At 39.7% G+C, this 25578-nt stretch overlaps 1 protein-coding gene across 3 annotated transcripts in view; it reads left to right on the top strand.

Annotated features, from left to right (window-relative positions):
• LOC126281170 (coatomer subunit beta) overlaps positions 1-5025 on the top strand; it is a 93543-nt gene extending 88518 nt beyond the window's left edge. For all 3 annotated transcript variants that reach the window (XM_049979849.1, XM_049979850.1, XM_049979851.1), the window contains exon 19: positions 4774-5025. In XM_049979849.1, coding sequence (XP_049835806.1) covers positions 4774-4848 — 75 coding nt within the window. In that variant the 3' untranslated portion in view covers positions 4849-5025. The remainder of the gene's footprint in view (positions 1-4773) is intronic.
• The last annotated feature ends 20553 nt before the right edge of the window (positions 5026-25578 follow it).

The raw sequence follows: 25578 nt of genomic DNA, 5'->3' as shown, positions 1-25578 counted from the left end.
GGTAATGCTGGAATTCAGTATGGTGTTGGTCCACCCTTAGCCTTGATGACAGCTTCCCCTCTCACAAGCAGACGTTCAATTACATGGTGGAAGGTTTATTGGGGAATGGCAGCCCAGTCTTCACGGAGTGCTGCACTTAGGAGAGGTATCGATGTCAGTCAGTGAGGCCTGGCACAAAGTCACCGTTCCAAAACGTCCCAAAGGTGTTCTATAGGATTCAGGTCAGGCCTCTGTGCAAGCCAGTCCATTACGGGGACGTAGTTCTCATACAACCACTCCGCCACAGGCCGTGCATTATGAACATGTGCTTGATCGTATTGAAAGATGCAGTTGCCATCCCCGAATTGCTCTTCAACAGTGGGAAGCAAGAAGGTGCTTAAGACATTAATGTAGGTCTGTGCTGTGATAGTGCTACGCAAAACAACAAGGGCTGCAAACCCTCTCCATGAAAAACACGACCACACCATAACACCACCGTCTCAGAATTTTACTGTTGGCACTACACACATTGGCAGATGACATTCATCGGGCATTCGCCATACCCACACCCTGTCATCAGATTGCCACATTGTGCACTGTGGTTTGTCACTCCACACATTTTTCCACTGTTCAGTCGTCCAATGTTTACACTCCTCACACCAAGCGAAGCATCATTTCGCATTCACTAGATTGATATGTGGCTTATGAGCACTGCTTGAACATGAACTCCAAGTTTTCTCACCTCCCGCATAACTATCATAGCACTAGCAGTTGATCCTGATGCAGTTTGAAATTCCTGTATGATCGTCTGGATAGATGTCTGCCTATCCAAATTACGACCCTCTTCAACTGTCGGTGGTCTCTGTCAGTCAACAGACGAGGTTGGCCTGTATGCTTTTGTACTGTACGTGTCCCTTCATGTTTCCACTTCACTGTCACATCAGAAACAGTGGACCTAGGGATGTTTAGGAATGTGGAAATCTCACGTACAGTTGTATGACACATGTGACACCCAATCACCTGACCACGTTTGAAATCTGCGAGTTCCGCGGAGCGCCCCATTCTGCTCTCACGATGCCTAATGACTGCTGAGGTTGCTGATACAGAGTACATGACAGTAGGTGGCAGCACAATGCACTTAATATGAAAACATATGTTTTTGGGGGTGTCCGAATAAGTTGGATCACATAGTGTAGGTGCTTGTTCCGCCACACACATCATCTGGAATCTTCCCCTGGACACCAGTTTCTCAGAACTCTGCAGGTGGGAACTAGCACTACACCACGTCCTTTGTTATTGCCACCCACTTGGCCTTAATTTAGGTTAATTTCTTCTGTCTCAGCATTTCTTCAATGTAACTACTCCATTCTTCACTCCATTTTAATTTTCTACATTTTTCATTTTCTGATCCATCTATTTTTCCCTGTCCCACTCCAACCTCTGTTACATACAATGAACTTAGCTTTTCACTCTTATTAACTAGTGCACGATGTTGTAGCAGTAATCACTGTCTTACACGTTACTCCTTCTTCCACCTTTGAGGTCTCAGGTTTTGAGAACTTGTCTGGTGCAGTCCCCAACAGTCTGTCTTTCCTTCTCATCCAGTAAATCTCCCCTGACCTGGGGTTCTGGGTGACTTTTCTAAACTCTACCCCTTTTCCTAAACCTTTTCCTTTCCCCTTCATTCCTCTTTCTTCTCCTTCAACAGTTTTGCTAGGAGGAGGAGCCACTGGTTCTGAAAACTTGCATAAGTTAAACCTTTTCTAATGTATGTATTCTCCTCACAGTGCTTGGTGAGTAGATTCTATCCAATAACATTTTAATGTCTGTAATTTTGTAATTTTCATTTTTCTAAATTTAGTATAACATGCTTACTGCAGTATATGACAATGTAAAATATATAGAAAACTTGCTTAGGTGCAAGAGCGAGCCTAATGGCCCTAATATTGCCTGGTTAAGTAAATCAGTAAATAAAATAAATATACTAAGAATTCTTCCTATTATGTCCTTTTTAGAGTATAAAATTCCACTCCACAGATTACTGTTCTGAAGTGTTGATTTCTTTTTGCTTCTAGTTGTTCTGATGAAGTTAATGGAATAAATTTAGTTGAAGGAGAACCATGTGTGAAGTGTTCAGTGTAGTTAAAAGTAAAACTCTGTGTACTGACTTGACAGAAAATCCTAAAAAGTTGTGATCTTATGTTAAATCAGTAAATGGATCAAAGCCTTGTGTCCAGACACTCTGAGACCAAGTAGCACTGAAACCGATGGTGACACAGAAAAGGCCAAAATACTAAACTCTTTGTTTCAAAAACAGTTTCAGAGAGGAAGATTGCACTTTAGTTCCTACTCTAAATCATTAAACGTACAACAAAAGCTAGGTATCAGAATTGATAATCAAGGAATAGAAAAGCAACTGAAATCACGCAGTAGAGAAAAGGCCACTGAACCTGACAGATTTCCAATATGAGTATACTTCGAATAAGTTAAAGAACTTTTCCGTCTTCTAGCAGCATTGTACCAAAGATTTCTAGAGGACTAAAGCCCTTCCTAATTATTGGGAAAAAGCCTGGTTTATTCCTGTTTCAAGAATGAATGGTGAACAGATGCACAAAACTATATCTCTGACATTAATCTGTTGTAGAATTTGTTAAAACATTTTAAGCTCGCACATTATGAAACTTCTGGAGACCGAAAGTCTCCATTGTAGGAATCAAAATGTGTTATAAAAATAACTTAGCTGACCTCTGCCCGCAAAAAAAAAAGAAAAAGAAAGGGCAGTAGATACAGGTGCCCAGGTAGGTGCCATAAAAATAAGTGTACTGCATGCCAAATCAACTGTGTGACTGTATCAAAGAGTAACTAGCAAACTGAACAAAGTGCATCATTCTCAGTGGAGAGAAGTGTTTGATGTAGAAGTAGCTTGAGGCACACCCCAAGGGAGTGTTATAGGATCATGACTTTTCACAGTATATGTAAATGACTGGTAGATAATGCTGGAAGTTCCATGAGGCTTTTGGCAGGTGTTGCTGTTGTATACAGAGGTCACAATGCTAGAAAACTGTAGTGAAATGCAGGAAGACTTACAGGGGATTGAGGATTGGTGCAGTGTGTAGCAGTCGAACCTTAACATAAACAAACGTAATGTGTTGTGTGTAAGTAGACAGAAAAGCTTATTATTGTATGATTACATGATTGCAGAACAATAACTGGTAGCAGTTTTCCATAAAATATCTAAGATTATGCATAGAGAGGGATTTAAACCACATAAAATCAGTTGTGGAGAAGGCCGGACTGAGATTTATAGGAAGAAACTTCTGGAAATGTAGTCCATCCACGAAGGGGGTAACTTACAAAACCTTTGTTTGACCAGTGCTTCAGTATTGCTTGGTCTGGGCTCTGGAATCTATACCAGATAGTATTGATATAGGAAATATAGAAGATCCAAAGAAGAGCAGCATGTTTCGTTAGATGATAATTGGTAAGTGTGAAAGCTTCATAGGTGGGGTTCAGACTATTTCAGTGACAGATGCTCCAAAGAGGTGTGGTTCACTGTTAAAGATACAAGAGTGTACATTTCTAGATAAGTCGACCATTATATTGCTTAATTCTACATAAGCGAGATACTACTCAAAAGTTCCCAGAATACACCAATAAATAAAATTACACATTACCTGGAACTTATCGTCACTTTCAAAGTAGTTCCCTTGGGGGGTGAATACACACTCCTAGCATTTTTCCATGGACTGAAAGCTCTGTGGAATGCATTTTTGATGAGCCTGTTTAATGCCACTAGTGATTCTGACTCAATCTCCTTGAAAGTGTGAAATCTTCAGTTTTTTAACTTGAGTTTCATTCTGGGAAGTAAAAAGAGTCTCTCTGTGCCATGTTGGTTGTGTATCATGGATGAGGAACAACCATCATTTTGTAATTCTTCAGGCTTTCCCAGTGATAATGTTGACATGTTGAATAATCAGATCTTTTGCTGGCTGTTTGTGTCAATCTTACATGATATTTCATGGCAGATTATGAAAGTGAGGCTAACAATTGTCTGACGAAGAAATAATAACTTTAACACCTGCTAAAAAACCTGTGGGAAGCAGCTTCCCACAGGTTTTAACATTACTATTTCTTCGTCAGACAATTAAATGATATTTCATTGGCGTGACTCACTGTCTTCTTCAGATGTTCCCTGAGGCTCTTCCATGGGTGGATCGGTTGGAGTAATTATGCCTGGATGGTGCTAGGTGCTCACGTTTTCATTCACAGCTACATGAGGCACTCCATTCGCAGTCGATGCCCACCAGGGGCGGCTCTAGTTGTCCTCTTTTGCTGCTAGTGGTCAGACCACTATCCGCACCCGGTTTAGCCACCCTCTGGTGTCATGTTCGTTTTCTGATGCTCTGTTTTGCATCCACACTGTGCCATGTGTTCTATCCACTGACTGCTGCCTTGGCCGTCCCCCAGTTGTCTTGCAGAACACATAGGGTGTTTAAGTATTTTTTTGTATGTACAAAAGGAGACTTCACTTGAGAGAAATGTAAAATTTCAAGGAGAGACTGACTGGCCTTTATTTACCTTCAGTAGGTAAAATTCCCATACTTCCAATTGACCCAATAAAAGTAAGAAAAAGATCATTTCTATTTTTATTGCAGTGCTAGAATTTTACCTCCTAAATGTAAGTGCTAAATATTCCTTTGAGAAAAAAATACACAAAAAATGAACTGAATTTTCATACACTAGTTTTTATCAATTTTTTGTGATATGAAACTAAAATTCATTTTTATTTTGCAGGGAATGGCTCTGAGCTTAGGAGATAAAATCAACATGACACAAAAAGGTCCACAAAAAGCGTGTAGTGGAGCATAAATATGTACTACCATGAATTTATTTTCTGAGTTATGAAATGTGAACAATATAATGGAGTTAAGTGATGTCTTTTATTCATATTATTATATAATATCTTGTTTTACATAATTGTAATAGTACAACTTGTATACTGTACATGTTTTTATTTAAGATTAAATCTCAAAGTTGTAAATTTAATGTTGAAATAATTGAGATGTGCCTCACACCCAGCTTCAAACGGAAAGTAGCTGTCAGTTTCATTAACTTAATAACACATACATCTCACAGACCAAGATTTCAACTGTCCATGATATGTCACAGTTCATCTATTCACCAGACCTCAGTTATCATACTGCCCGCTGTAAACTATTGTAAATATGGTCATAGCAAGTTCAAATGCTCACACATGCAACGTTCTTGCTGTGATTCATGTTGTTTATGTAAAAGAGAAGACACCTGCTAAATTTAACCTTTATTAAATTTTTGCTTATAGTGAAAATGTAGATTTCAGTTGTCATGATGAAAGGCATGGGAAAAGCATCAGCCGCCACTGATAAAATTGTCCAAGATACTAAAGATGTAAGCTAACTGCCATTTAACAATCTCTCAAATTCATGAATTGTCAAGAAGTGTTTTCCATTAAACTATTAGAGTGGGATATAGGAAATAGGCAGGCTGAAGATCGCAAATGAAATCAGCTGGTCACGGTATAGTCATAACTCACATTATGAAGAACAAGGGAGTTGTTTACTAAGCTTACTGTGTAGTTTCATTAAACTTTGCTGCATCATTACATATCTGAAAGTACCATTGAAATGTAAAAAGACAGCAGTTGCAGAAGTTGCTGTAAATGCTACTGGTAAAATTGAAGTAATAAATAATACTTTATGAAAGCTGTAAGGTTGATATCAACAAAACATGCTAAAAAAATACTTAAATTCTGTTAGCGACAGTTCCTTGTGGACATATTCACAATATAACCTTGTAAAAGGAAGTTTGTAAACTTTGTCAAAAATGAGCACATCATTTTCAGAATGTTGCAAAGGTAAAAATGCAAAATGGTGCTCTTTATTAAATATATACCATATTTAACTGACTCCGAGATGACATTTTTCCAAAATTCATCAGTAAAAAATACAGCAGATTAAACTTCAACTGCTTGAAGTCAGTGTTTTTACATTGTGTAGTGGCTTAATGTAGGGGTTGTCTTCCATTTGCAAGTGAAGATTTGGTAGTTGAGGTCAAGTGCAGATTTTATGTAGTGGCTTCAGAAGGGCAGTTGCAGGTGGAAGCAAAGTCTTGGTCAAACACTAGGATGAACATGGGGAAAGGAGTGGCAAGCTCAAGTTCACCTGAATTGAAATATAGTCAAAATTGACCTGGTATTGCAAATAGAAAGATACTCAACAGTAAAATACATTTCTATGGGAAACATATTAATTCTAATATAAATATATTCACACAGAACACTCAAAACACAGCATAAATCCTGCGTCTGGCCATCCTGATTTAGGTTTTCCGTGTTTTCCCTAAGTCGCTCCAGGCAAATGCCAGGATGGTTCCTTTGAAAGGACACAACCGACTTCCTTCCTTGTCCTTCCCTAATCCGATGAGACCAATGACCTCGCTGTCTGGTTTCCTTCCTCAAACAACCCAACCCCACAGCATAAAAAACAAAACATGTGGTTCAACAGCACTGTTGCATTTTGAGGTTGGCAACACATGATGTTACAAGTGCACTGTTAGCCCAAAGTGCTCAGATTTCTGCTGATGAACACCTAGGGAGCCGAGAGGACAACATGTTTTAATTTTAAATTAAGTTGCAGTATACATCACTATTATGTCAGCATTTGAATTCTATAACCTTAAAGTTCTCAAAAGTAACAGCAGCATTCAGTTTGCTATGATTTCCAATGCTATAAGAACAATAAATTATATGGCTCAATAATAGATGAAAATCATTGCCGCGATACTGTTCACATACTTGGATCTAAGAGGTAACAATTCACAATTGGTTTATGCAGACAGTACAGTGCTAATTTTAAGTTAATGTTAATTCATGAAGAAGGGACCATAAAATATGGTATGGCAGGAAGAAAATTTGGTATCACAAAAAAAATCCTTGTAGGTTGTGTAAGATAATGTATAAATTAAAGAAAGCCAGTTCCACATGCCCAGCTGTCAGGAGCTGCAGCACAGAAGGTTTCAGTAATTGGAGCAACAGGGTATGCAGTATATGGAGGTGCTGGAGATAAGAATTTTCAAATAGCACGAGATACAGAATTCAAAGCGACTAGGGGTTGATGCATGAGGATAATGAATAGCACTTGACTTAAATTGTGACCATGAACAATAATAACATAGTGACTTCCCACAGCAATTAATGAAAAGCTACTTGCTTTTCAGCATTGTGTATCATCCTGAGAAACTACGACACTACTTGCTAAGCCCGTTAATGTAAATAGGCTGTTAAATGTTACTGCCATTACTCAGGCCAGCACTACATTAATCAAATAAGGAGTTGAAATGATAATTAAATGGACACCCTAGCTGCAAACAGGCGTTGATGTACTTCATTAGGGACATCTTGAAAATGTGTGCCCTGACCGGGACTCGAACCCTGGATCTCCTACTTTTATGGCAGACGCTCTATCCGTCTGAGCCACCGAGGTCACAGAGGATAGCGCGACTGCAGGGACTTATCCCTTGCACGCTCCCCGTGAGACCCACATTTCCAATATGTCCACACCACTACATTTGAGTGTGCCTAAGAGATGTTTGCCCATCATACTCACTACTCGTGGCAGATTAATCTACCAAATCCTGTACAAGTTCAGGCATAGTGTGTGCGTTCGCACAAGAAGGTCAATGGCCGGGAAGCCATATTTTAACTATACATGACGATAGTACCTGTTCCCGAAAGAACAGTTACCATCGATTACCATGCAGCTTTGCTAGAAATGAAATGATAATTAATGGACACCCTAGCTGCAAACAGGCGTTGACACCCTAGCTGCAAACAGGCGTTGACACCCTAGCTGCAAACAGGCGTTGACACCCTAGCTGCATACAGGCGTTGACACCCTAGCCGCAAACAGGCGTTGACACCCTAGCCGCAAACAGGCGTTGACACCCTAGCCGCAAACAGGCGTTGACACCCTAGCCGCAAACAGGCGTTGACACCCTAGCCGCAAACAGGCGTTGACACCCTAGCCGCAAACAGGCGTTGACACCCTAGCCGCAAACAGGCGTTGACACCCTAGCCGCAAACAGGCGTTGACACCCTAGCCGCAAACAGGCGTTGACACCCTAGCCGCAAACAGGCGTTGACACCCTAGCCGCAAACAGGCGTTGATGTACTTCATGTAAGTAGGAGATCCCGGCTTCGAGTCCCAGTGGGGGCACACATTTTCAACATGCCCCTAATGAAGTACATCAACACCTGTTTGCAGCTGGGGTGTCCATTTAATTATCATTTCATTTCTAGCAAAGCTGCATGGCCATCTATGGTAACTGTTCTTTCGGGAACAGATACTATCGTCATGTACAAATAAAGAGTGTTGATGCTTGCCAACAGCTTACAATAAAAAACACATCATGCCAGAGACACACACAGGTTGGATAATCCATTCAACCAGTTGTCAGCTCCAGTCACCATTACTGGACGTGCACTCTGCTCAGCACCGTGTCGATGTTGCCACACTAACTGGCTGTACTATAAAATTCAAAAAACAATTCGTTAAAACATAGGCACAACAATTTTTACACAAGATAAATTGAGCAACCGCCTTCATGAACTCTTAATCCCTAAGAGTACCCAAAACTTAATAAAACTGTGTTATCTTAATACAATAACCAGAAGCAAGTTCAGTGCTGGCCACTTAATGCCACATCAGAAATAGTTGTTAGAGCAACTAATGGAAGTTGACAGTCCAAAATAAACTGGTCTGAATGAGTATCAACATGTGCAGTTTGCAAAATTAAATGTCAAAAGCAAATGTTCAGAAAAGTGTTCACCAGTTTTAATTCCACTGGTGATGGCAGCTGATGAATGTGATGGAATTGGCAGCAGCAGCAGCAGCAAGTTCCTCAGTCCATCCAGACTGCCTGCCACTAGCAGGTGCTCTCAGAGTACCACATATTTTTGCAGCAGTGTGACCTTCCTCTTGCGTGTCTGCACAGCCCCAGCACATGGTGCTGGCAGGCACTGCCTTTCCTATCCACTCATTCAAATGACAAAATGGAATGAATGCGCTTATGTGGCATGCATTGTAAAAGTTTCACAGATAGGTCGTGGCCTGTCATCGACAAAGCCGAACCCATTGCTGGGTAACTGCCACAGGTAATAGTGAACAACTACTATCGATATGAAGCGGAATGGCTCAGTGTTCTTGTAAGAAGTTCTGGCAATGAAAAGGCCAGATTGTCATTCTGGGTACTCTGGTAGATGGAAGGAAGCTCCTGTCATAAGTAGTTCTTCACAGGAGAATCATACCAAAAGATAAACTGCCTACAGGACTTATCTTTAGGTGTCAAAAAGTGGAGTGAATGGTTAATGACCTGAAGCCCTCACATTCCATGCAGGGCCAGTGGATTCTTACTGCAAGGAGCAGAATCTCAAGTAAATCCATAATGAAAGGCTTCAGAGTCTCAAACTCTATCAGAGGAAGTATTCAAAAGAAACCCAAGTAGTGTACAGAATTTTATGGTTGCCTGTATGAAGAAAATTAAACAGTAATTCACAACTAGGGGATGTTGTCCAAGAAATATTTGAAGTTTTATTTGAATCTCGTGGGATGATTTTATTACTATCATTCAATAACTCCTTTTGACAAAGTACGAGGTCTATTCAAAAAATTCCAGAACATTCTTAATTTTGCGCCAATGGTCTTTTGGAGCGAAATGCGGTTGGCATCCCCGCACACACTTGTGTTTATTGTGCAACTTCCGGCAGTTTCATTGTTTATCTGCTAGTTATTGTTCAGTGCTCCATTGAGTTGAACGTAGTCACACAGTTTGTGGATTTAAAGATGGCAGAGTTACAGGAGCGATGCATCTGCATTAAATTTTGCATGAAACTCAAGAAAATGTTTACAAATACACACAAATGATGCAGAAAGCCTACGGTGATGAGTACTTAACCTGTACCCAGTGTTAAGAATGGTTCACACAGATTAAAAATGGCTGGACGTAAGTTGAAGGTGGCCCTCATACAGGGTGCCCTTACAATGTCTACCGCGAAGCTCATGTCAGAAACATCTACAAAATTTGTGCCACAGGGATTAACTTATTTTATGGTACTATTGGGACATGTTGCGACACCAGCAAAAAAATGGGAGAAGGAAATGGCCTGAAATGTGGCAAGACAATTCATGGCTCTCACTTCATGAAAATGCACCCACAAACCTTCATCCGTGTTGGAGCATGGCTATTGCCAAAAAACAAAATCACTGTGCTGCCTCATTCTACACACTCTCCAGACCTGGCCCACTACAGATTTTTTTTATTTCCAGAGTTGTAAACCCCATTGAAAGGATGAAGATTTGTAACAGTAGACGAGATAAAAGAAAATTTGCACACAGTGCTTCATGCGATTCAGCAAGAGGCACCAGATCTGGTTCTGGAAGTGGAAATGGCGTTGGCAGCAGTGTGTCGCTTTGGAGGAGAATATTTTAAAGACCATACACAATAAGTAAAGATAAGCATGGAAAAATTTTAGGGACGGAGTTCTGGAATTTTTTTGAACAGACCTTGTATATAATAAACTAATAATGGCATCTGTGTCCTTGTCACTGATGAACTCCATTCAATCAATCAATCAAGAAAGTCAGCCGTGAAATGGTGCCTCACAGTATTCAATGCCATGGGTGTCTCACAAGATGACAATATAGAACTGCAAGAAGAGAAGAAGCAGTAGTAGGCTTACAAATGATGGTGCTCATGATGAAGATGAATAAAAAATAGTGATTCCACAGGCTCATGTTGTTAATAGTATGCAAAACAGAGGTTGTGAAGATAAAATCTATGAAAACCATTTCTTTTTGCTCATGTTATTTCTTGTTGCTTTGCCAGAATGTGGACAGTAGATGAATGACGTAAGATTACAATAGGTTGTATATTTTTTATGGCAGATTTTAATGTGTTTTTTGTTGGTGAAACATTTTGTAATTTTGTGTAGTCATAAATAGTTGAAAACACTAAGATCCTCAAGGATTCTCTTCAGAACAGGAGGTCTCATATATTCAGGGTTGTCCTACAGTTGGGTAAATATGGTGTTTCAGGAAAGACGTAGTGATTCAGCAATTAACAAAGATCAGCGTACAACACAGTGTGGTAACATAAACCAATAAATGCGTTAAAATAGACTCGGGCAGAAAGTACACTGACGAGCCGAACAATTATGACCACTGCCCATTGTGAGATTGAATCCCACCTGGTGGTGTCAGGAGCATGTGATACAGTAAGTACATAAGTAACGCAGAAACAAATGGGGAATCGTTCTAGCAACAATAAGTGGCACAGATGGCAAAATCCACAGACATAATCATCTTTGACAAAGGATAACACAAATAACTTGGATTTCCCTTTGTTGGACAAAGGATAGAGTGTTATGGCACAACAACTGGAATGAGCATTACATAAACACTGTAGCTATGCAGCTGCCCATGTGGTACTGTAATAGCATGTACGGAAAGTGGTTGAAGGACAGTGAAGTCAGAAATGACATTATGTTGCTAGACATAAACATCTCACTGCCGAATGTGGAGGTCAAAGGCCTGCCCATTCTGTAAAGCAGGCTTGGCAGTGATCTGTTGCAGGTCTGATGACACAGAGGACAACGCATGTGCAGGCACAAATGTTTCAGAGCACCCTGTTCAGCACACATTGTCGAGCATGGGCCCCACAGCAGACAATACATGTGTGTTCCTATGGTGACCAATTGACACTGTCAATTAAGATTGCGATGGACATAGGGTAACTGAGATTGGACTGTAAATAATTGGAAACATGTCACGTGGTTGGATAAGTCATATTTCTTGTTACACCGTGTCGATGGTCGTGTCCAGATACAGCCATCTTCCAGGTGAATGGCTGATTGAAACGTGCACCTCACCCTGGGTGCAGGTAAGTCTGTACTGTATTATGCTGTGTGGAACATTCATTGTGCTTGCTTGGGACCTTCAATAGTAATTGAAGACACTAGCTGTGGACTCCTTGAACACCGATGTGCACCAGCAGCATCCTGTCATGCGTGATATCTTTCCTGACAGCAGATTCATCTTCCGGCAGCATAACTGCCTGTTACAGAAGGTCATAATTGTGCAATTGTGATTTGAAGAACATTATAGTGAAGTGGATAGGTTTGACATCTTGGCAACCAAATTCACTTGTTATGAACCCGATATAATTGTCCGGGAAGTGGTCAGGTGCTAGTTAAACGCACCCACAAACTACCAGCCCATAATTTGTGAGAACTGCATGACCTGTGCATGGTCATCTGGTACCACATATTTCTGGGAAACTACCAAGGACTTACCTAATCGCCAACCGCAGTGGCTGAGCGGTTCTAGGCGCTTCAGACCGGAACCACGTGACTGCTACGGTCGCAGGTTCGAATCCTGCCTCGGGCATGGATGTGTGTGATGTCCCTAGGTTGGTTAGGTTTAAGTAGTTTTAAGTTCTAGGGGACTGATGACCTCAGATGTTAAGTCCCATAGTGCTCAGAGCCATTTTTGAACTAAGCCACGCATAGTTGTATTGTGTTCCAAAGATGGACCAACATGCTGTTAAGCAGATGATGAAAATGTTTTGGCTCAGTGTGTGCCATGTGTGGATCAAGAGAATTAACATATCGGGAAAACATTACCAGCAAAGTGGCTGAATAGGACACCACCACATGAGTGTAAAATATTCAGTACTTCTACAAAAACAAAAGTAATGAAAATGGTTTTTTTAATAATGAAATTATATACTCGGCACATTGATGTTGAACACTGCTAAAGATAATATATTTGTTTCAGTTCTTAAACCAGGCATGAAATTTGGAAATATAGTATCCGACATTGATATTCACAAAAAGTGGCACTGTAGTCATTACAGTTGGAACAAATTTTTCAAACTGCAATGAGGCCAGTTCATTTACAGGAAGATTACTTATTTTATCAAAACTATCAATTGTAAAAATAAACTTCCATGGCCAGTAATATACCTTTTAAAATATCTCATGCTATTATGCCATGGTTAGATGAATTTCTTGTTGAAACAATGTTCACCGCTTCTGTGAAGGATGTCTTCAAGGAGGGTTGTAGCACCTTCAAAGGTCTGATGCACATCCTGGTTCATTACTAATTGAACTAAAATTCCATTTCTGCAAGCTCCTGCTCAGAGGGAACTTCGGTTAGTAGTGAGATAGGATGTTCATTGGTCCTTTGAGAAATGTAGAAATGTCTTGAAGATGTGCTCCGCAGGAGGACAAAAACATTTGGTTTCGACAAGAAATTTATCCAGCCATGGCATAACAGCCTGGAATATTTTAATAGGTTTAACATCTATTACTTTTTACCATTATAACACTCAAGAGTCTACCAGTAAATCAATGTATATGTATATATAAAGTATTTAAGTGATTATCTGTGAAAACAATCATGAAAATTAGGTGGTGAATATCCCTATGCTCGCAAGGTAAATGAGCAAAATTGACCACATCCAGGTTGATTTTGTCTACTACAAACCACATGCAAGAAGATAGAAGTCAGATAACATTGGCTGTAGAGGGTGAGCCATTTAACGTGTCTCACAGTTGTGCCGACGGGTGGACAGAAGAGAAGACAGCAGTCGTGTTACTCAAGTCCCGTTCCTTGCAGTCAACATGGGGCTGAGGATGTGCTGTGTGCCCTCATTTGTTTAATGATATTGGATACAATCTCGTGTACCTTACTGCGCATTATTCTCTCCCTTAAATTGCTGTTTGGAATCTGTGATGTTATGTTGCAAATGACAGAGGTAGCAATAAGAGCAGTCAAAGTACTCTGGCCAACAGCCGAGAACTGAGATGGCCAGCCATTGTTCAGACCAAGAAGAACAGGTGTTTGGAAGTTTACTCTCATCGACCACGAAAAACTGTATAACATTCAGATGGTCCAAAAATCAATGCTGTACTGCACATGTGAGTGACCTTGTGAGGGAAATTATACTGACTGACTGGTAGTTGTTTGAGGTCTTAACATGTGACATGTTCTGTGAACCACTGTTAGAGTTTCAAATTCAATGCCCTGGAAAAGAATAAAAAGACTGCTGTGAGACAAATATTTTAACCCTTTGACTACCATCTGGACATAAGTGTCTCACAACAGGCTATCAGAGAAATAGTGAGAATTTGCTACCTGTTATTGCTATGTATCTATGTCCACTGGCAAAGGGAAGCCTGCTAATTGTTTACATATATATCATACCTGTAGGTTGTGTTGTCTTCAACTTTTATTGTTTACCATCTGCTCCATATTGTTGCATTGAAGTAGCTTGTGCCTGCATATAGGCACCCACACAAACAGATTAGCAAAGTGTGCTGCTATTACACCTTTGTGAAAAATTCGCGTAAATGAATTGCATGGTCGTATTCATGTCTGCCATGTCACAGAGCGAGCTCATATTGAGCACCTATAATGTAAGTTATAAGCTTAAAGAGTTGCTCTACCCACTGATAATGTGTGTGCTTTCTGTGTGTATGGTAATTTTTGTACAGTTATCTTCAGACACCTCAGACTATTTAGGAGTAACTCTGTATCTCTCACCCTCTCTGCGTTGGAAACAGATTTTTTTTCATATTGTTACTTAATTATTGGTAGCCAACGGGTTAAACATGTGGAAAGTCCAGCTACAAAAATTATTTCCTTGATATTACTCTTGTACCCTAGAACTTCACAAATATGATACTTAAAACTGCTAACCTAAATCGTACAAGCAGAGTTACAAATGTGTAATTCAGTTTTAAAGAGGTTCTACATTGGCTGTCATGAACCATAAACTGCTGCTGTATGTTTTCACAGATTACTCAGATGTTTGCAGATTTTCCCAAAAACACTTCAACTGTAAGCTATAGCCTGTAATTGAAATGTTGTTAGTGCTACTCTCCATATTGTACTTCCTTAATTTTGTTCTTGTTGTTAGCTATTAATTTTGTTAAGAGTTAAGTGAACAGCACTTGTACAAAGGACAAAGATTCTGGGTGAATCCCCTGAATGATACCATCTGCCTATAGAAACAAAGTAGAAAATACCAATTGCAGATTTTGGAACTAATAAGTTTTTCCTTTAGAGAGTAAGGAGAGAGTGGGTGGGAAGGACAAGGAGGACAATCATTAAGACCCTAGTTTGCAAGGGATTTACTTATTGTTAGGAAAATTGAACAAAGCTCCAGGCTGTGATGGAATCCCTGTCAGATTCTATACTGAATTTGAGACTGAGCTAGCTCCTCTTCTAACTATAATCTATCGTAGATCCCCTAAACAAACAAACTGAGGCACAGACCACACCCGTCTACAAGAAGGGTAGCAGAAGTAATCAACAGAAGTACAGTCCAATACCCTTGACATCGATTTGTTGTAGATTCTTAGAACATATCCTGAGCTCAAACATAATGAGGTATCTTAAACAGAATAACCTCCTCAATACCAACCAGCATGGTTTTCGGAAACATCGATCCTGTGAAACCCAACTCGCACTTTTCTGACATGAAATGCTGAAAGCTTTGGATCAGGGCAATCAGGTAGACGCAGGTTTCTTGACTTCTGAAAAGCATTTGACTCAGTACCACACCCATGCTTATTGTCAAAAGTATGATCATATTTGGTATCAAGTGAAATTTGGAACTGGATTGAGGACATTTTGGTAGGAAGGACACAACATGTTATCTTGGATGGAGAGTCATCGCCAGGTGTGGAAGTAACTTTGGGTGTGCCCCAGGAAAGTGTGTTGGGACCTGTGATGTTCATGTTGTATATTAAGGACCTTCCAGGCAATATTAATAGCAAAATCTGGCTTTTTGCAGATTATGCAGTTATCTACAGGGTGATCCAAAAAGAATACCACAACTTTAAAAATGTGTATTTAATGAAAGAAACATAATATAACCTTCTGTTATACGTCATTACAAAGAGTATTTAAAAAGGTTTTTTTTTCACTCAAAAACAAGTTCAGAGATGTTCAATATGGACCCCTCCAGACACTCGAGCAATATCAACCCGATACTCCAACTTGTTCCACACTCTGTGTAGCATATCAGGCGTAACAGTTTGGATAGCTGCTGTTATTTCTCGTTTCAAATCATCCATGGTGGCTGGGAGAGGTGGCTGAAACACCATATCCTTAACATACCACCATAAGAAAAAATCGCAGGGGGTAAGATCAGGGCTTCTTGAAGGCCAGTGATGAAGTGCTCTGTCACGGGCTGCCTGGCGGCCGATCCATCGCCTCGGGTAGTTGACGTTCAGGTAGTTACGGACAGATAAGTGCCAATGTGCACACTCTATACAGTTGATTGTGGAATTTGCAGCTCTCTGCTAGCTCTGCGAGTCGATTTTCCTGGGCTGCGAACAAATATTTGCTGGATGCGTGCTACATTTTCATCACTCGTTCTCGGCCGTCCAGAACTTTTCCCTTTGCACAAACACCCATTCTCTGTAAACTGTTTATACCAACGTTTAATACACCACCTATCCGGAGGTTTAACACCATACTTCGTTCGAAATGCACGCTGAACAACTGTCGTCGATTCACTTCTGCCGTACTCAATAACACAAAAAGCTTTCTGTTGAGCGGTCGCCATCTTAGCATCAACTGACGCTGACGCCTAGTCAACAGCGCCTCAAGCGAACAAATGTACAACTAAATGAAACTTTGTAGCTCCCTTAATTCACCGACAGATAGTGCCTTTTGTCGTTGCAGAGTTTTAAATTCCTAAAGTTGTGGTATTCTTTTAGAATCACCCTGTATAATGAAGTACTATCTGAGAGAAGCAGCATAAATTTTCAGTCAGATCTTGATAAGATTTCAACGTGGTGCAGAGGTTTCCAACTTGCTCTCAATGTTCAGAAATGTAAAATTTTGCTCTCACAAAATGAAAAAACATAGTATCCTATCAAAACTAGACATGATTGTCTCAATGGGAGTTCCGTGATTGTTCATTAAATAAAATATGGCATTTCAGTCTTCGATCGCTGTTCTTTATTTTATTTAATGAACGATCGCGGAACTCCCATTGAGACAATCATCTCTAGTTTTGATAAACTAGTCAGGCTGTGGGAGATGTGAAAACATTTTTTAAAGCTCAAATAAAGAACAGCGATCGAAGACTGAAACGCCATATTTTATTTCATAGTATCCTATGACTATACTATCAGTGAGTCCCTGTTGGAATCGGCCAACTCGTACAAATACCTGAGTGTAACATTTTGTAGGGACATGAAATGGAATGATCATGTATGTTCAGCCATGGGTAAAGCAGATGGCAGACTTAATTTTATTGGTAGAATAATGGGGAAGTGCAATCAGTCAACAAAAACGATTGCTTACAAATCACTGATATGACCAGTTCTAGAATATTAGTCAAGTGTGTGGGACCTGTACCAGATAGAACTAATTGGGGACATTGAATGTGTATGGAGTAGGGCAGCACGAATGGTCACAGGTTTGTTTAATCCACGAGAGAGTGTCACAGATATACTGAACCGGCAGACTCTTTAACACAGAGAAAATCTATTAACAAAGTTTCAAGAGCTGGCCATAAATGATTACTCTAGGGACATACTACAACGTTAGGGACCATGAGGATAAGATTAGAATAATTATTGCACACACAGAGGCATTCAAACAATCATTCTCCCTGCACTCCATATGTCAATGGAACAAGAAGGAACCCTAATAACTGGTACAGAGGGACGTACCCTCTGCCATGCACCTCACGTTGGTTTGCAGAATATAGATGTAGATGTAAACAAAGGGAGGCAAAGCTAAAGGAAAAGGCATCAGTGTAGGAGAGCAAAGTTAGTGGAGGATGAGGCAGTCAAACAGGAAGATTTGAGGACTGGCTGCCTGTCATAGTGGGACATTACGGGAATGGGGGATGTGATCACAGGTGAAAGTCTCAGTAGCAATGGAGTGTTGGCCAAGTGTGCAGCATGTGTTCACTGTAAATGCATGTTACAGAACCTACTGACAACTTTGTTGAAGTTCAACATACTTTCCATTGAGAGTCTGATATAACCCCTGTGCTCCAGTGCCATCTTCTAATGCTGGCAACCTCCGGGTGAGAAACTTCGAAGCCACTAGCAGCATTACAAAGAAAAGAGGTTGTAGTGTAAAAACAAACTGCACCCAAGAGAATATTGATCAGATGCGTAAAGCTTTACAGAGAACCGCAACAATGAGCTAGACAGCACAACATAGAAACTTCTCAGCAAACAATCAGTGAGGAGGATTTTGGAGAATGATATCCACCACCATTAATAAAAGTTGCAGGTTGTGTGCAAGCTCTCCAACCTCATGGTCACCATAACTGCATATGCTTTTGTCAAGCAATGTAAAATGTACCGTATTTACTCGAATCTAAGCCGCACTTTTCTTTCCGGTTTTTGTACTCCAAAAAACCGCCTGTGGATTAGAATCTAGTGCAAAGTATGAGGAAGTTCTGAAAAATGTTGATAGGTGCCGCCACAACTAACCTCTGCCGTCGCATGTATGTAGCGCTACCCAGACATGATTTGCAGGCACAAAGATAAATATTGGCGCCAAAACCTCCACGTCAGTAAATAAATTAAAAAAAAAAAAAGGTAGAAGACGAGCTTTTTTTCTCTGCCCTGAGTTTCGACCACTGCATTTTCATACATTATCCAACGAAGTAAACAGGAATTCCGTATTTTTCATCTTCGAATGTAGCAGCCTTTCAAATATTCGTAGCAACAAAAATAAATTTCTTTACGTAAAAATACCAACAATGCACAAGGCTTTAGGATTTTTGCACTAGTTGTTCTGGTACTCATTAAGATTTCACGTCGCGGCACTTGTTGCTTCGTGGAATTTTGTGAAGTGCTTGTTGGTATTAGTGAACCATGAAGCGCTTTCATTATAGTGCCAAATTCAAGAGGGGAGTTATTTCTTTTGCGGAACTAAGTTCTAATCGTGCTGCAGGTCTGCGATACGGGATTGATGAGAGCAACGTCAGGCGATGGCGACTGCAGAGAGACAAATTATTAGAACGTTCAAGTAGCAGGAAAGCATTTAGTGGGCCAAAGTGTGGCCGATACCATGCACCAGAAGTGATTTTAAATGAATTTGTTAAGGAACAGTGTCAGAAATTCCTACCTGTGAAAGAAATTTTAAAAATTAAGGCACATGAAATTGCTAGAGAGCAAATAATTGAAAATTTTAAGGCTAGTCGCAGGTGGGGTTTTTCACTTCGGAGGCGAACTTCAGTTGCACAGAAGCTGCCGAAAAGTTATGAAGAAAAACTTGTGGAATTTCAGCGCTTCATAATTAGGCAGCACACAAAAAGCAACACCTTCTTGGTCAGATATGAAATGGTGACCAAACGCCCGTATATTGTGCCATGCCGTCAAATTATACGGTTGACGCCAAAGGAAAGAAAGACATCAAGTGTTCTTAAAGCAGAGGATAAAAAACAGCGGCTGTCCGTCATGCTTGCTTGCACAGCAGATGGACATAAATTACCCTCGTTCATAGTTTTCAAGCGAAACACTTTACCAAAACTGGAGGTGTTTCCAAAAATTGTAATTGTACGAGCAAACGGAAGTGGGTGATTTTCGGAGGACATGGTGCTGGAATGGATTATGCGTGTGTGGAATCGTCATCCTGGCGCAATGCTTGGTTTACGCAGCCTGTTGGTATTAGATGCGTACGCAGGCCATACATTTCCAGTCAAACGAAAATTGGAGGTAAGCAAAACCTACTTGGCAGTAATTCCAGGCGGGATGACGTCGATTTTGCAACCACCTGGCGTCTGTTTGAATAAACCATTTAAGGACAAGCTTAAACGCATGTACACAGACTGGCTTTCGAAAAACGACGGACAACTACACCAACAGGATGTTTAAAACGCAGCAAGTTTGTCGTAAGTGTACCAATGGATTTACGATACATGGAAGTGTGTTCCAAATCAGACTGTGCAACAAGCATTTAAAAAAAAAAAAAGTTCGATATCCACTGCACTAGATGGTACGTAGGACTATGCTCTGTATGAAGAAATGAGCAACAAAGAATCGAGTGATAGTGATTCAGAATCATGACTGATATTTTAAACATTTCGTATAAGATGTATTACAAACCTAATAAAATTATGTTTCACATTTCAGCGTTTAATTTCTAAGTTATTTCCATTCTTATTTTATAAGTTTTGCTACTCTACATTGCACAGGATAGAAAAGCGTGGAGAGCTGCATCAAACCAGTCTACAAATTGAAGAAAACAACAACAAACTCTGCATCACTAAAAATCTTCTACGAAAATCCGACTGGCAAGACTGTGTGGGATGTTGTCAATATGGCCAACTCTACGTTCTGGATTTTTACGTACCTGTGACAAGAGATGGTTGCTAATAGGAACTTTTATGAATTGTGAATCACATGCACTATTCTCTTCACCATAAGAATAATACGAATGTAAACATTATATCATTAATTCTTTCGTGTTTGCTGCTATCTCATTTAAATCTTGTCTGCCTAATTAACAATGAAACTAGAGTGAGACAACAGCAAACGCGGAAGAATATACATATCATGTCATGTTTATATTCGTATTATTCTTATACTGAATAGTGATACAGTCAGCAATGAAGCACGGCAACTGACTAGATTTTTATATCTAAGATGACTCTAATTTCTCTGCAGAATGTAATGCACTAAAGAGGCGTCTGCAAAGATTTTCAATCGGAGAAAAATTTTTGGCTGAACTCTCGTTCAGAACATCGTCTACCATACGCAATCTGTTATTTGGTTCTTGTTGGTCATTACCAAAGAAAGCAGCAGTGTAAGTAACAACAAATAGCAGTCTCTTGCCATTGTTTCGCTAATGAGACAATTATTCTCTTTTTTTTAATTGTAAGCGGCGGTAGTGTACAAAAGCAAGACGCCGCGAGCGCCGACAGGTCGTAAACACTCATTATCAGAATGCGAGAAACAATGCACGACACAGTACAAAATGCATTTTCAGCTCAGAGTGACGTTAACAACAACAAAGAGAACGGCACTTATCAGATCTAAGCAAAATAAGTAATCGATTCAAACCAGACGAAGCACGTGAAAAAGGAAGGGTACCCGTATAAATACGGACGGAGCGCCTGAAGCATAGCAGTGGCTACCTGGTAAAGCTTTACTGCTAAGCTTACGACTCGAACCAAACTACTGAAGCTTTCTCCTCATCCATTCACCTAAATAGCGTCTCATGTTACAATGGACCAACTTCGTTTGGAGGTGCGGTCTAAAACTTTTCTCTGCCCTTGAATTTCGAGTCTCAAATTTCAGGAGCGGCTTGGATTCGGGAATTTTTTTTCCCCTTGATTTAGTGTCTCATTTTTCAGGTGCCGCTTAGATTCGAGTAAATACGGTAATAGAAAAAACAAGGAGAGAGTTCACAAGTTATGGACGAGTGCCAAGGCACATTTCCACCAAAATAGTTTTGACAACAAGCACACCTTTCGATACTGTTTTATGAGAACTCACGTCATCTCCTTGGAACCATTCTCCATCCACGAAAAATAATAGCTTGGTGTGCAATATTATCTTGGGCCATAATCAGACCTCACTCTTTTGAAAATAAATGAGAAAACAATATGATAGTAAATTCTAAAACATTATGCTGTCATGCTGGTAACATTCTCTTTGCCTGAGACCCAGCAGGATGCCGCAACAAGCAATACAGCTGCAGTGTCAATGGATGTATTTGGACTCACACTTGTGGCCATCTCCACAGCAAAAATGGCAATATTCCATGCTGGCTCTACTCACCAGATATTGGCTCCAGACCTTTTCCTTTGAGATTACCTCAAGTCTTAAAGTTTTCTAAGGAAATCTTCCAAGAATCAAAGATGATTTGAAGGAATGAATTTGATAAAAAAGAAAACTACTTACCATCGGAAATACTACACAGTATCATGGGCAGATTCACTTTCAGACTCTGACAATGTGTGCAAACCGAGGATGCCATCTGGATTATGCCATATTAAAATAACAATAGCTTTTAAGATAAACTGTGAGTTTCCACTCGTGAACGCTTCAGTATATTCATATACAATTTAAAAAACATTTAAGTCTCTGATAGGCCTAAGCATCAATTTTTTAATGTTCCTGTATGACTGCCTTGCCCATTGCACTGAGAAGCACTGTACAAGCTTTGCTTCAGAGTTGACAGGAAGTACAGAGTGAACGGTGCAGATATATTAACTCATTGATTGCCTCGGGGCCACAGCAGAACCTTAAGCCAGATTCACACATGCAACAGGGGACTGGTGACTTCAGATGTTAAGTCCCTTAGTGCTTAGAGCCATTTCACACATGCAACAAAAGTGTCGCCACTGCATATATGAACTCCCAGTTCTTAGTGACGTAACTTTTGCATGACACAAAAAGTTCAACTTCGTTGTACTTTGTCACCACGGCTCCCTGGTAGCAGTATTTCGAAGCATGAGGATAGCGTCGGTTATGGTGCAGTAACTGCTGTTGTGCTCCACTCAATTTCAGTTTGTTTTCATTTTATTGCTCAAAAAAGTGAAAACAGTGGTCAGCAGGAACACTTTCACAGCTTCTGCAACTACATATATAAAAAAAGGGAAGAGAATTGTCCCGCTAGTTGCAGACCTATATCCATAATCCCAGTTTTTTCAAAAATTTTAGAAACAGTTATGTATGAGCAAGTCAGTGTCTACTTGGGCAAACTAAATATAATTAATGATAAACAGTTTGGATTTAGGAAAGGTAAATTCACAACGGATGCAATGGACTCCCTTATAAAATTAGTGCTAGATGTGTTCGAGGCTAGGGACTATGCCCAGGCTACATTTTGTGACATCAGCGGAGCCATTGACTGTGTAGAGCATGACACTGTCCTGACTAAGCTAGTTTAATATGGTTTTGATGACAACAGTACAAATATGTTCAGGTCTTTTCTAGAGAACTGTCAACAAGTTGTGTGCATTGGTAGGGAGAAATCAAATTTGGTTAATGTTAGGTATGGAGAGCCTCAAGGATCAGTGCTTAGACCTTTACTATTTATATTAATGATTAAAGACCTGTCCTCGTTCATAAATTCTCATACAATACTGTATGCTGATGACACAACGTTTCTACATAAAAGCTCTGATCTAGGTACACTGAAAACACTGACCGAAAATACCCTTGCTCAGACCTCATTATAGTTCAAAGCCAATGGCTTCTTACTAAATGAAAACAAAACCCAGACACTTTACTTTAGCCTCAAAGAGATTCGTAACTACCAAGAACTAGAAACTGTAAATTTTTTAGGTGTTACTCTTGACAATAAATTGACATGGAACCACACATTAAAAATATATTGGCTAAGCTTTCAGGAGTTATTTATCTAATTAGAAATTTAAAAAGACATGTTCCCAATGACTATACGAGATTGGCATATTTTTCCTTCTTCCAAAGAATCGTCTCTTATGGAATCTTACTGTGGGGTAGTAGGTGTCATGTAAATGACATTTTACTTTTACAGAAGAAAGTAATAAGAATAATAACATATTCTGATAAAACAGAACATTGTAAACCTCTGTTTATTAAATTGCAGTGTCTTACAGTAGTAAACTTATTCATCTACAATGTTTTATTGTACATTAGAAACAATGTCTCTAATTTTGTGTTGAGAAGTGATATTCATAGCCATAATACTAGAAACGGAACATCTGTTGATGTGCCATATCATAGATTATCAAAATTGCAGAACTCCTACCTAGTTCTTAGACTAAGGATGTTTAATAGTCTAAGCGCTGACTTTAATGAACTGCCTGCAAATATTTTTAAAGCTACATTATACAAGCTACTAGTGAAAAATCCGTTTTACACCACTGACGATTTTTTGAAGATAAAAATACTCTATTCTATCGTGTACCTATTTTATGTAGACCAATTTACATCGATATAGTAGTTTATGTAGAAATATATGCTCTTGATTTTGTCTATTGCTGTAATCAGCTGAATGACAGTAAATTTATTATTATGATTATTATTACAACAACAACCACCTACGTTCGATTGTATGTAGCAGGGTGTCATTGTGGAGTCAATGATGTATCATAATCTAAAAAAAAATTTTGAGTGAATAAATAAATAAACTTAATATATGTAACCAAAATAATGAGTTGTATAGACTTCGTGATTTGTGACACCAAGTATTGTAGAAGTTGTGGATTATTTGCAGCAAATAGCTCTTGAGTGTCATGGGGCAGTTGTTAAACTCAAAATTAATTATTTGAAGTGCCTATATCAACGAATACAGGAAGATTCTAAAATGTTGGAAGAGTGGCGTGTCTGCAGATGATATTTACATGCCAGCTGTTGTCTAGTTTGCCATTGTAGACACCACTGTCGTCTCTGAGTGTTATTTCTTTTATAAATGTTTTTGTGGCCCCTGATGTATCCGTATGCGAAATCTATTTTTGGATCCAACATTTGGATTTTGTCTTCCCTGTATTTAACTCTTGTCATATCTATAACATTCATACCCACCCATATGATTTCAGTTGATGCCATATTAAAAGCTGTCTCTCTCTCTCTCTCTCTCTCTCTCTCTGTCTCTCTCTCTCTCTCTATCTATCTATCTATCTATCTATCTATCTATCTATCCACCTACATTTAACAATGGAAGTCCTGCTGCATTTACAATTTTGATGCTTTTGCTTTCACTTCCACCAAAGATTGTTTTGGCATTTCTAATATGCTGAATCTGCTCTACTGACGACGATTTCTTTTTCAATTTCTTCATATTGTTCCTACAGCCATTATGCCTCAGTTTCCGTACACTTTGTTTGTTTCATTTCTAAGCGATTTATATTGCTATGTGCTTGTCTTTTCCTGGGTATTTTTGTACTTCGCTCTTGAATCCATGAACAGATGTATTTCATCTGTTACACAAGCTTTCTTTGCCGTTACCGTCCTTGTACCTATGTTTATCTGTCCAACTTTCATGATTGTCATTTTTAGAGATGTCCATTCCTCTTCAGCTGAACTGCATACTGTGATATTCGTTCTACCAATATGTCCAGCTTTAGAGAACTTCAAACTTAGATTATCATTCCTCCATACAACACTTCAGTATAATATTTCTGTCCAGGCTGATTCCTGCTGACAATTCTTTTAAACTTCAGCCTACTGTTCGTCATTACTATACTGCTCCTTGGTATGCCTTACAGTCCAGTATCTAATTTCAGGACCTCTGTCTTACCATTCTTGGGCTTAGTGAGACGCTACATCTACATCTACATCTACATTTATACTCCGTAAGCCACCCAACGGTGTGTGGCGGAGGGCACTTTACGTGCCACTGTCATTACCTCCCTTTTCTGTTCCAGACGCGTATGGTTCGCGGGAAGAACGACTGTCTGAAAGCCTCCGTGAACGCTCGAATCTCTCTAATTTTATATTAGTGAACTCCTCGGGAGGTATAAGTAGGGGGAAGCAATATATTCGATACCTCATCCAGAAACGCACCCTCTCGAAACCTGGCGAGC

The sequence above is a fragment of the Schistocerca gregaria genome, chromosome 7 (genome assembly GCF_023897955.1).
Source record: "Schistocerca gregaria isolate iqSchGreg1 chromosome 7, iqSchGreg1.2, whole genome shotgun sequence".
Lineage (NCBI taxonomy): Eukaryota > Metazoa > Arthropoda > Insecta > Orthoptera > Acrididae > Schistocerca > Schistocerca gregaria.
The sequence above is the reverse complement of the archived record's forward strand: the minus strand, read 5'-3'. Positions and strand labels throughout refer to the sequence as shown.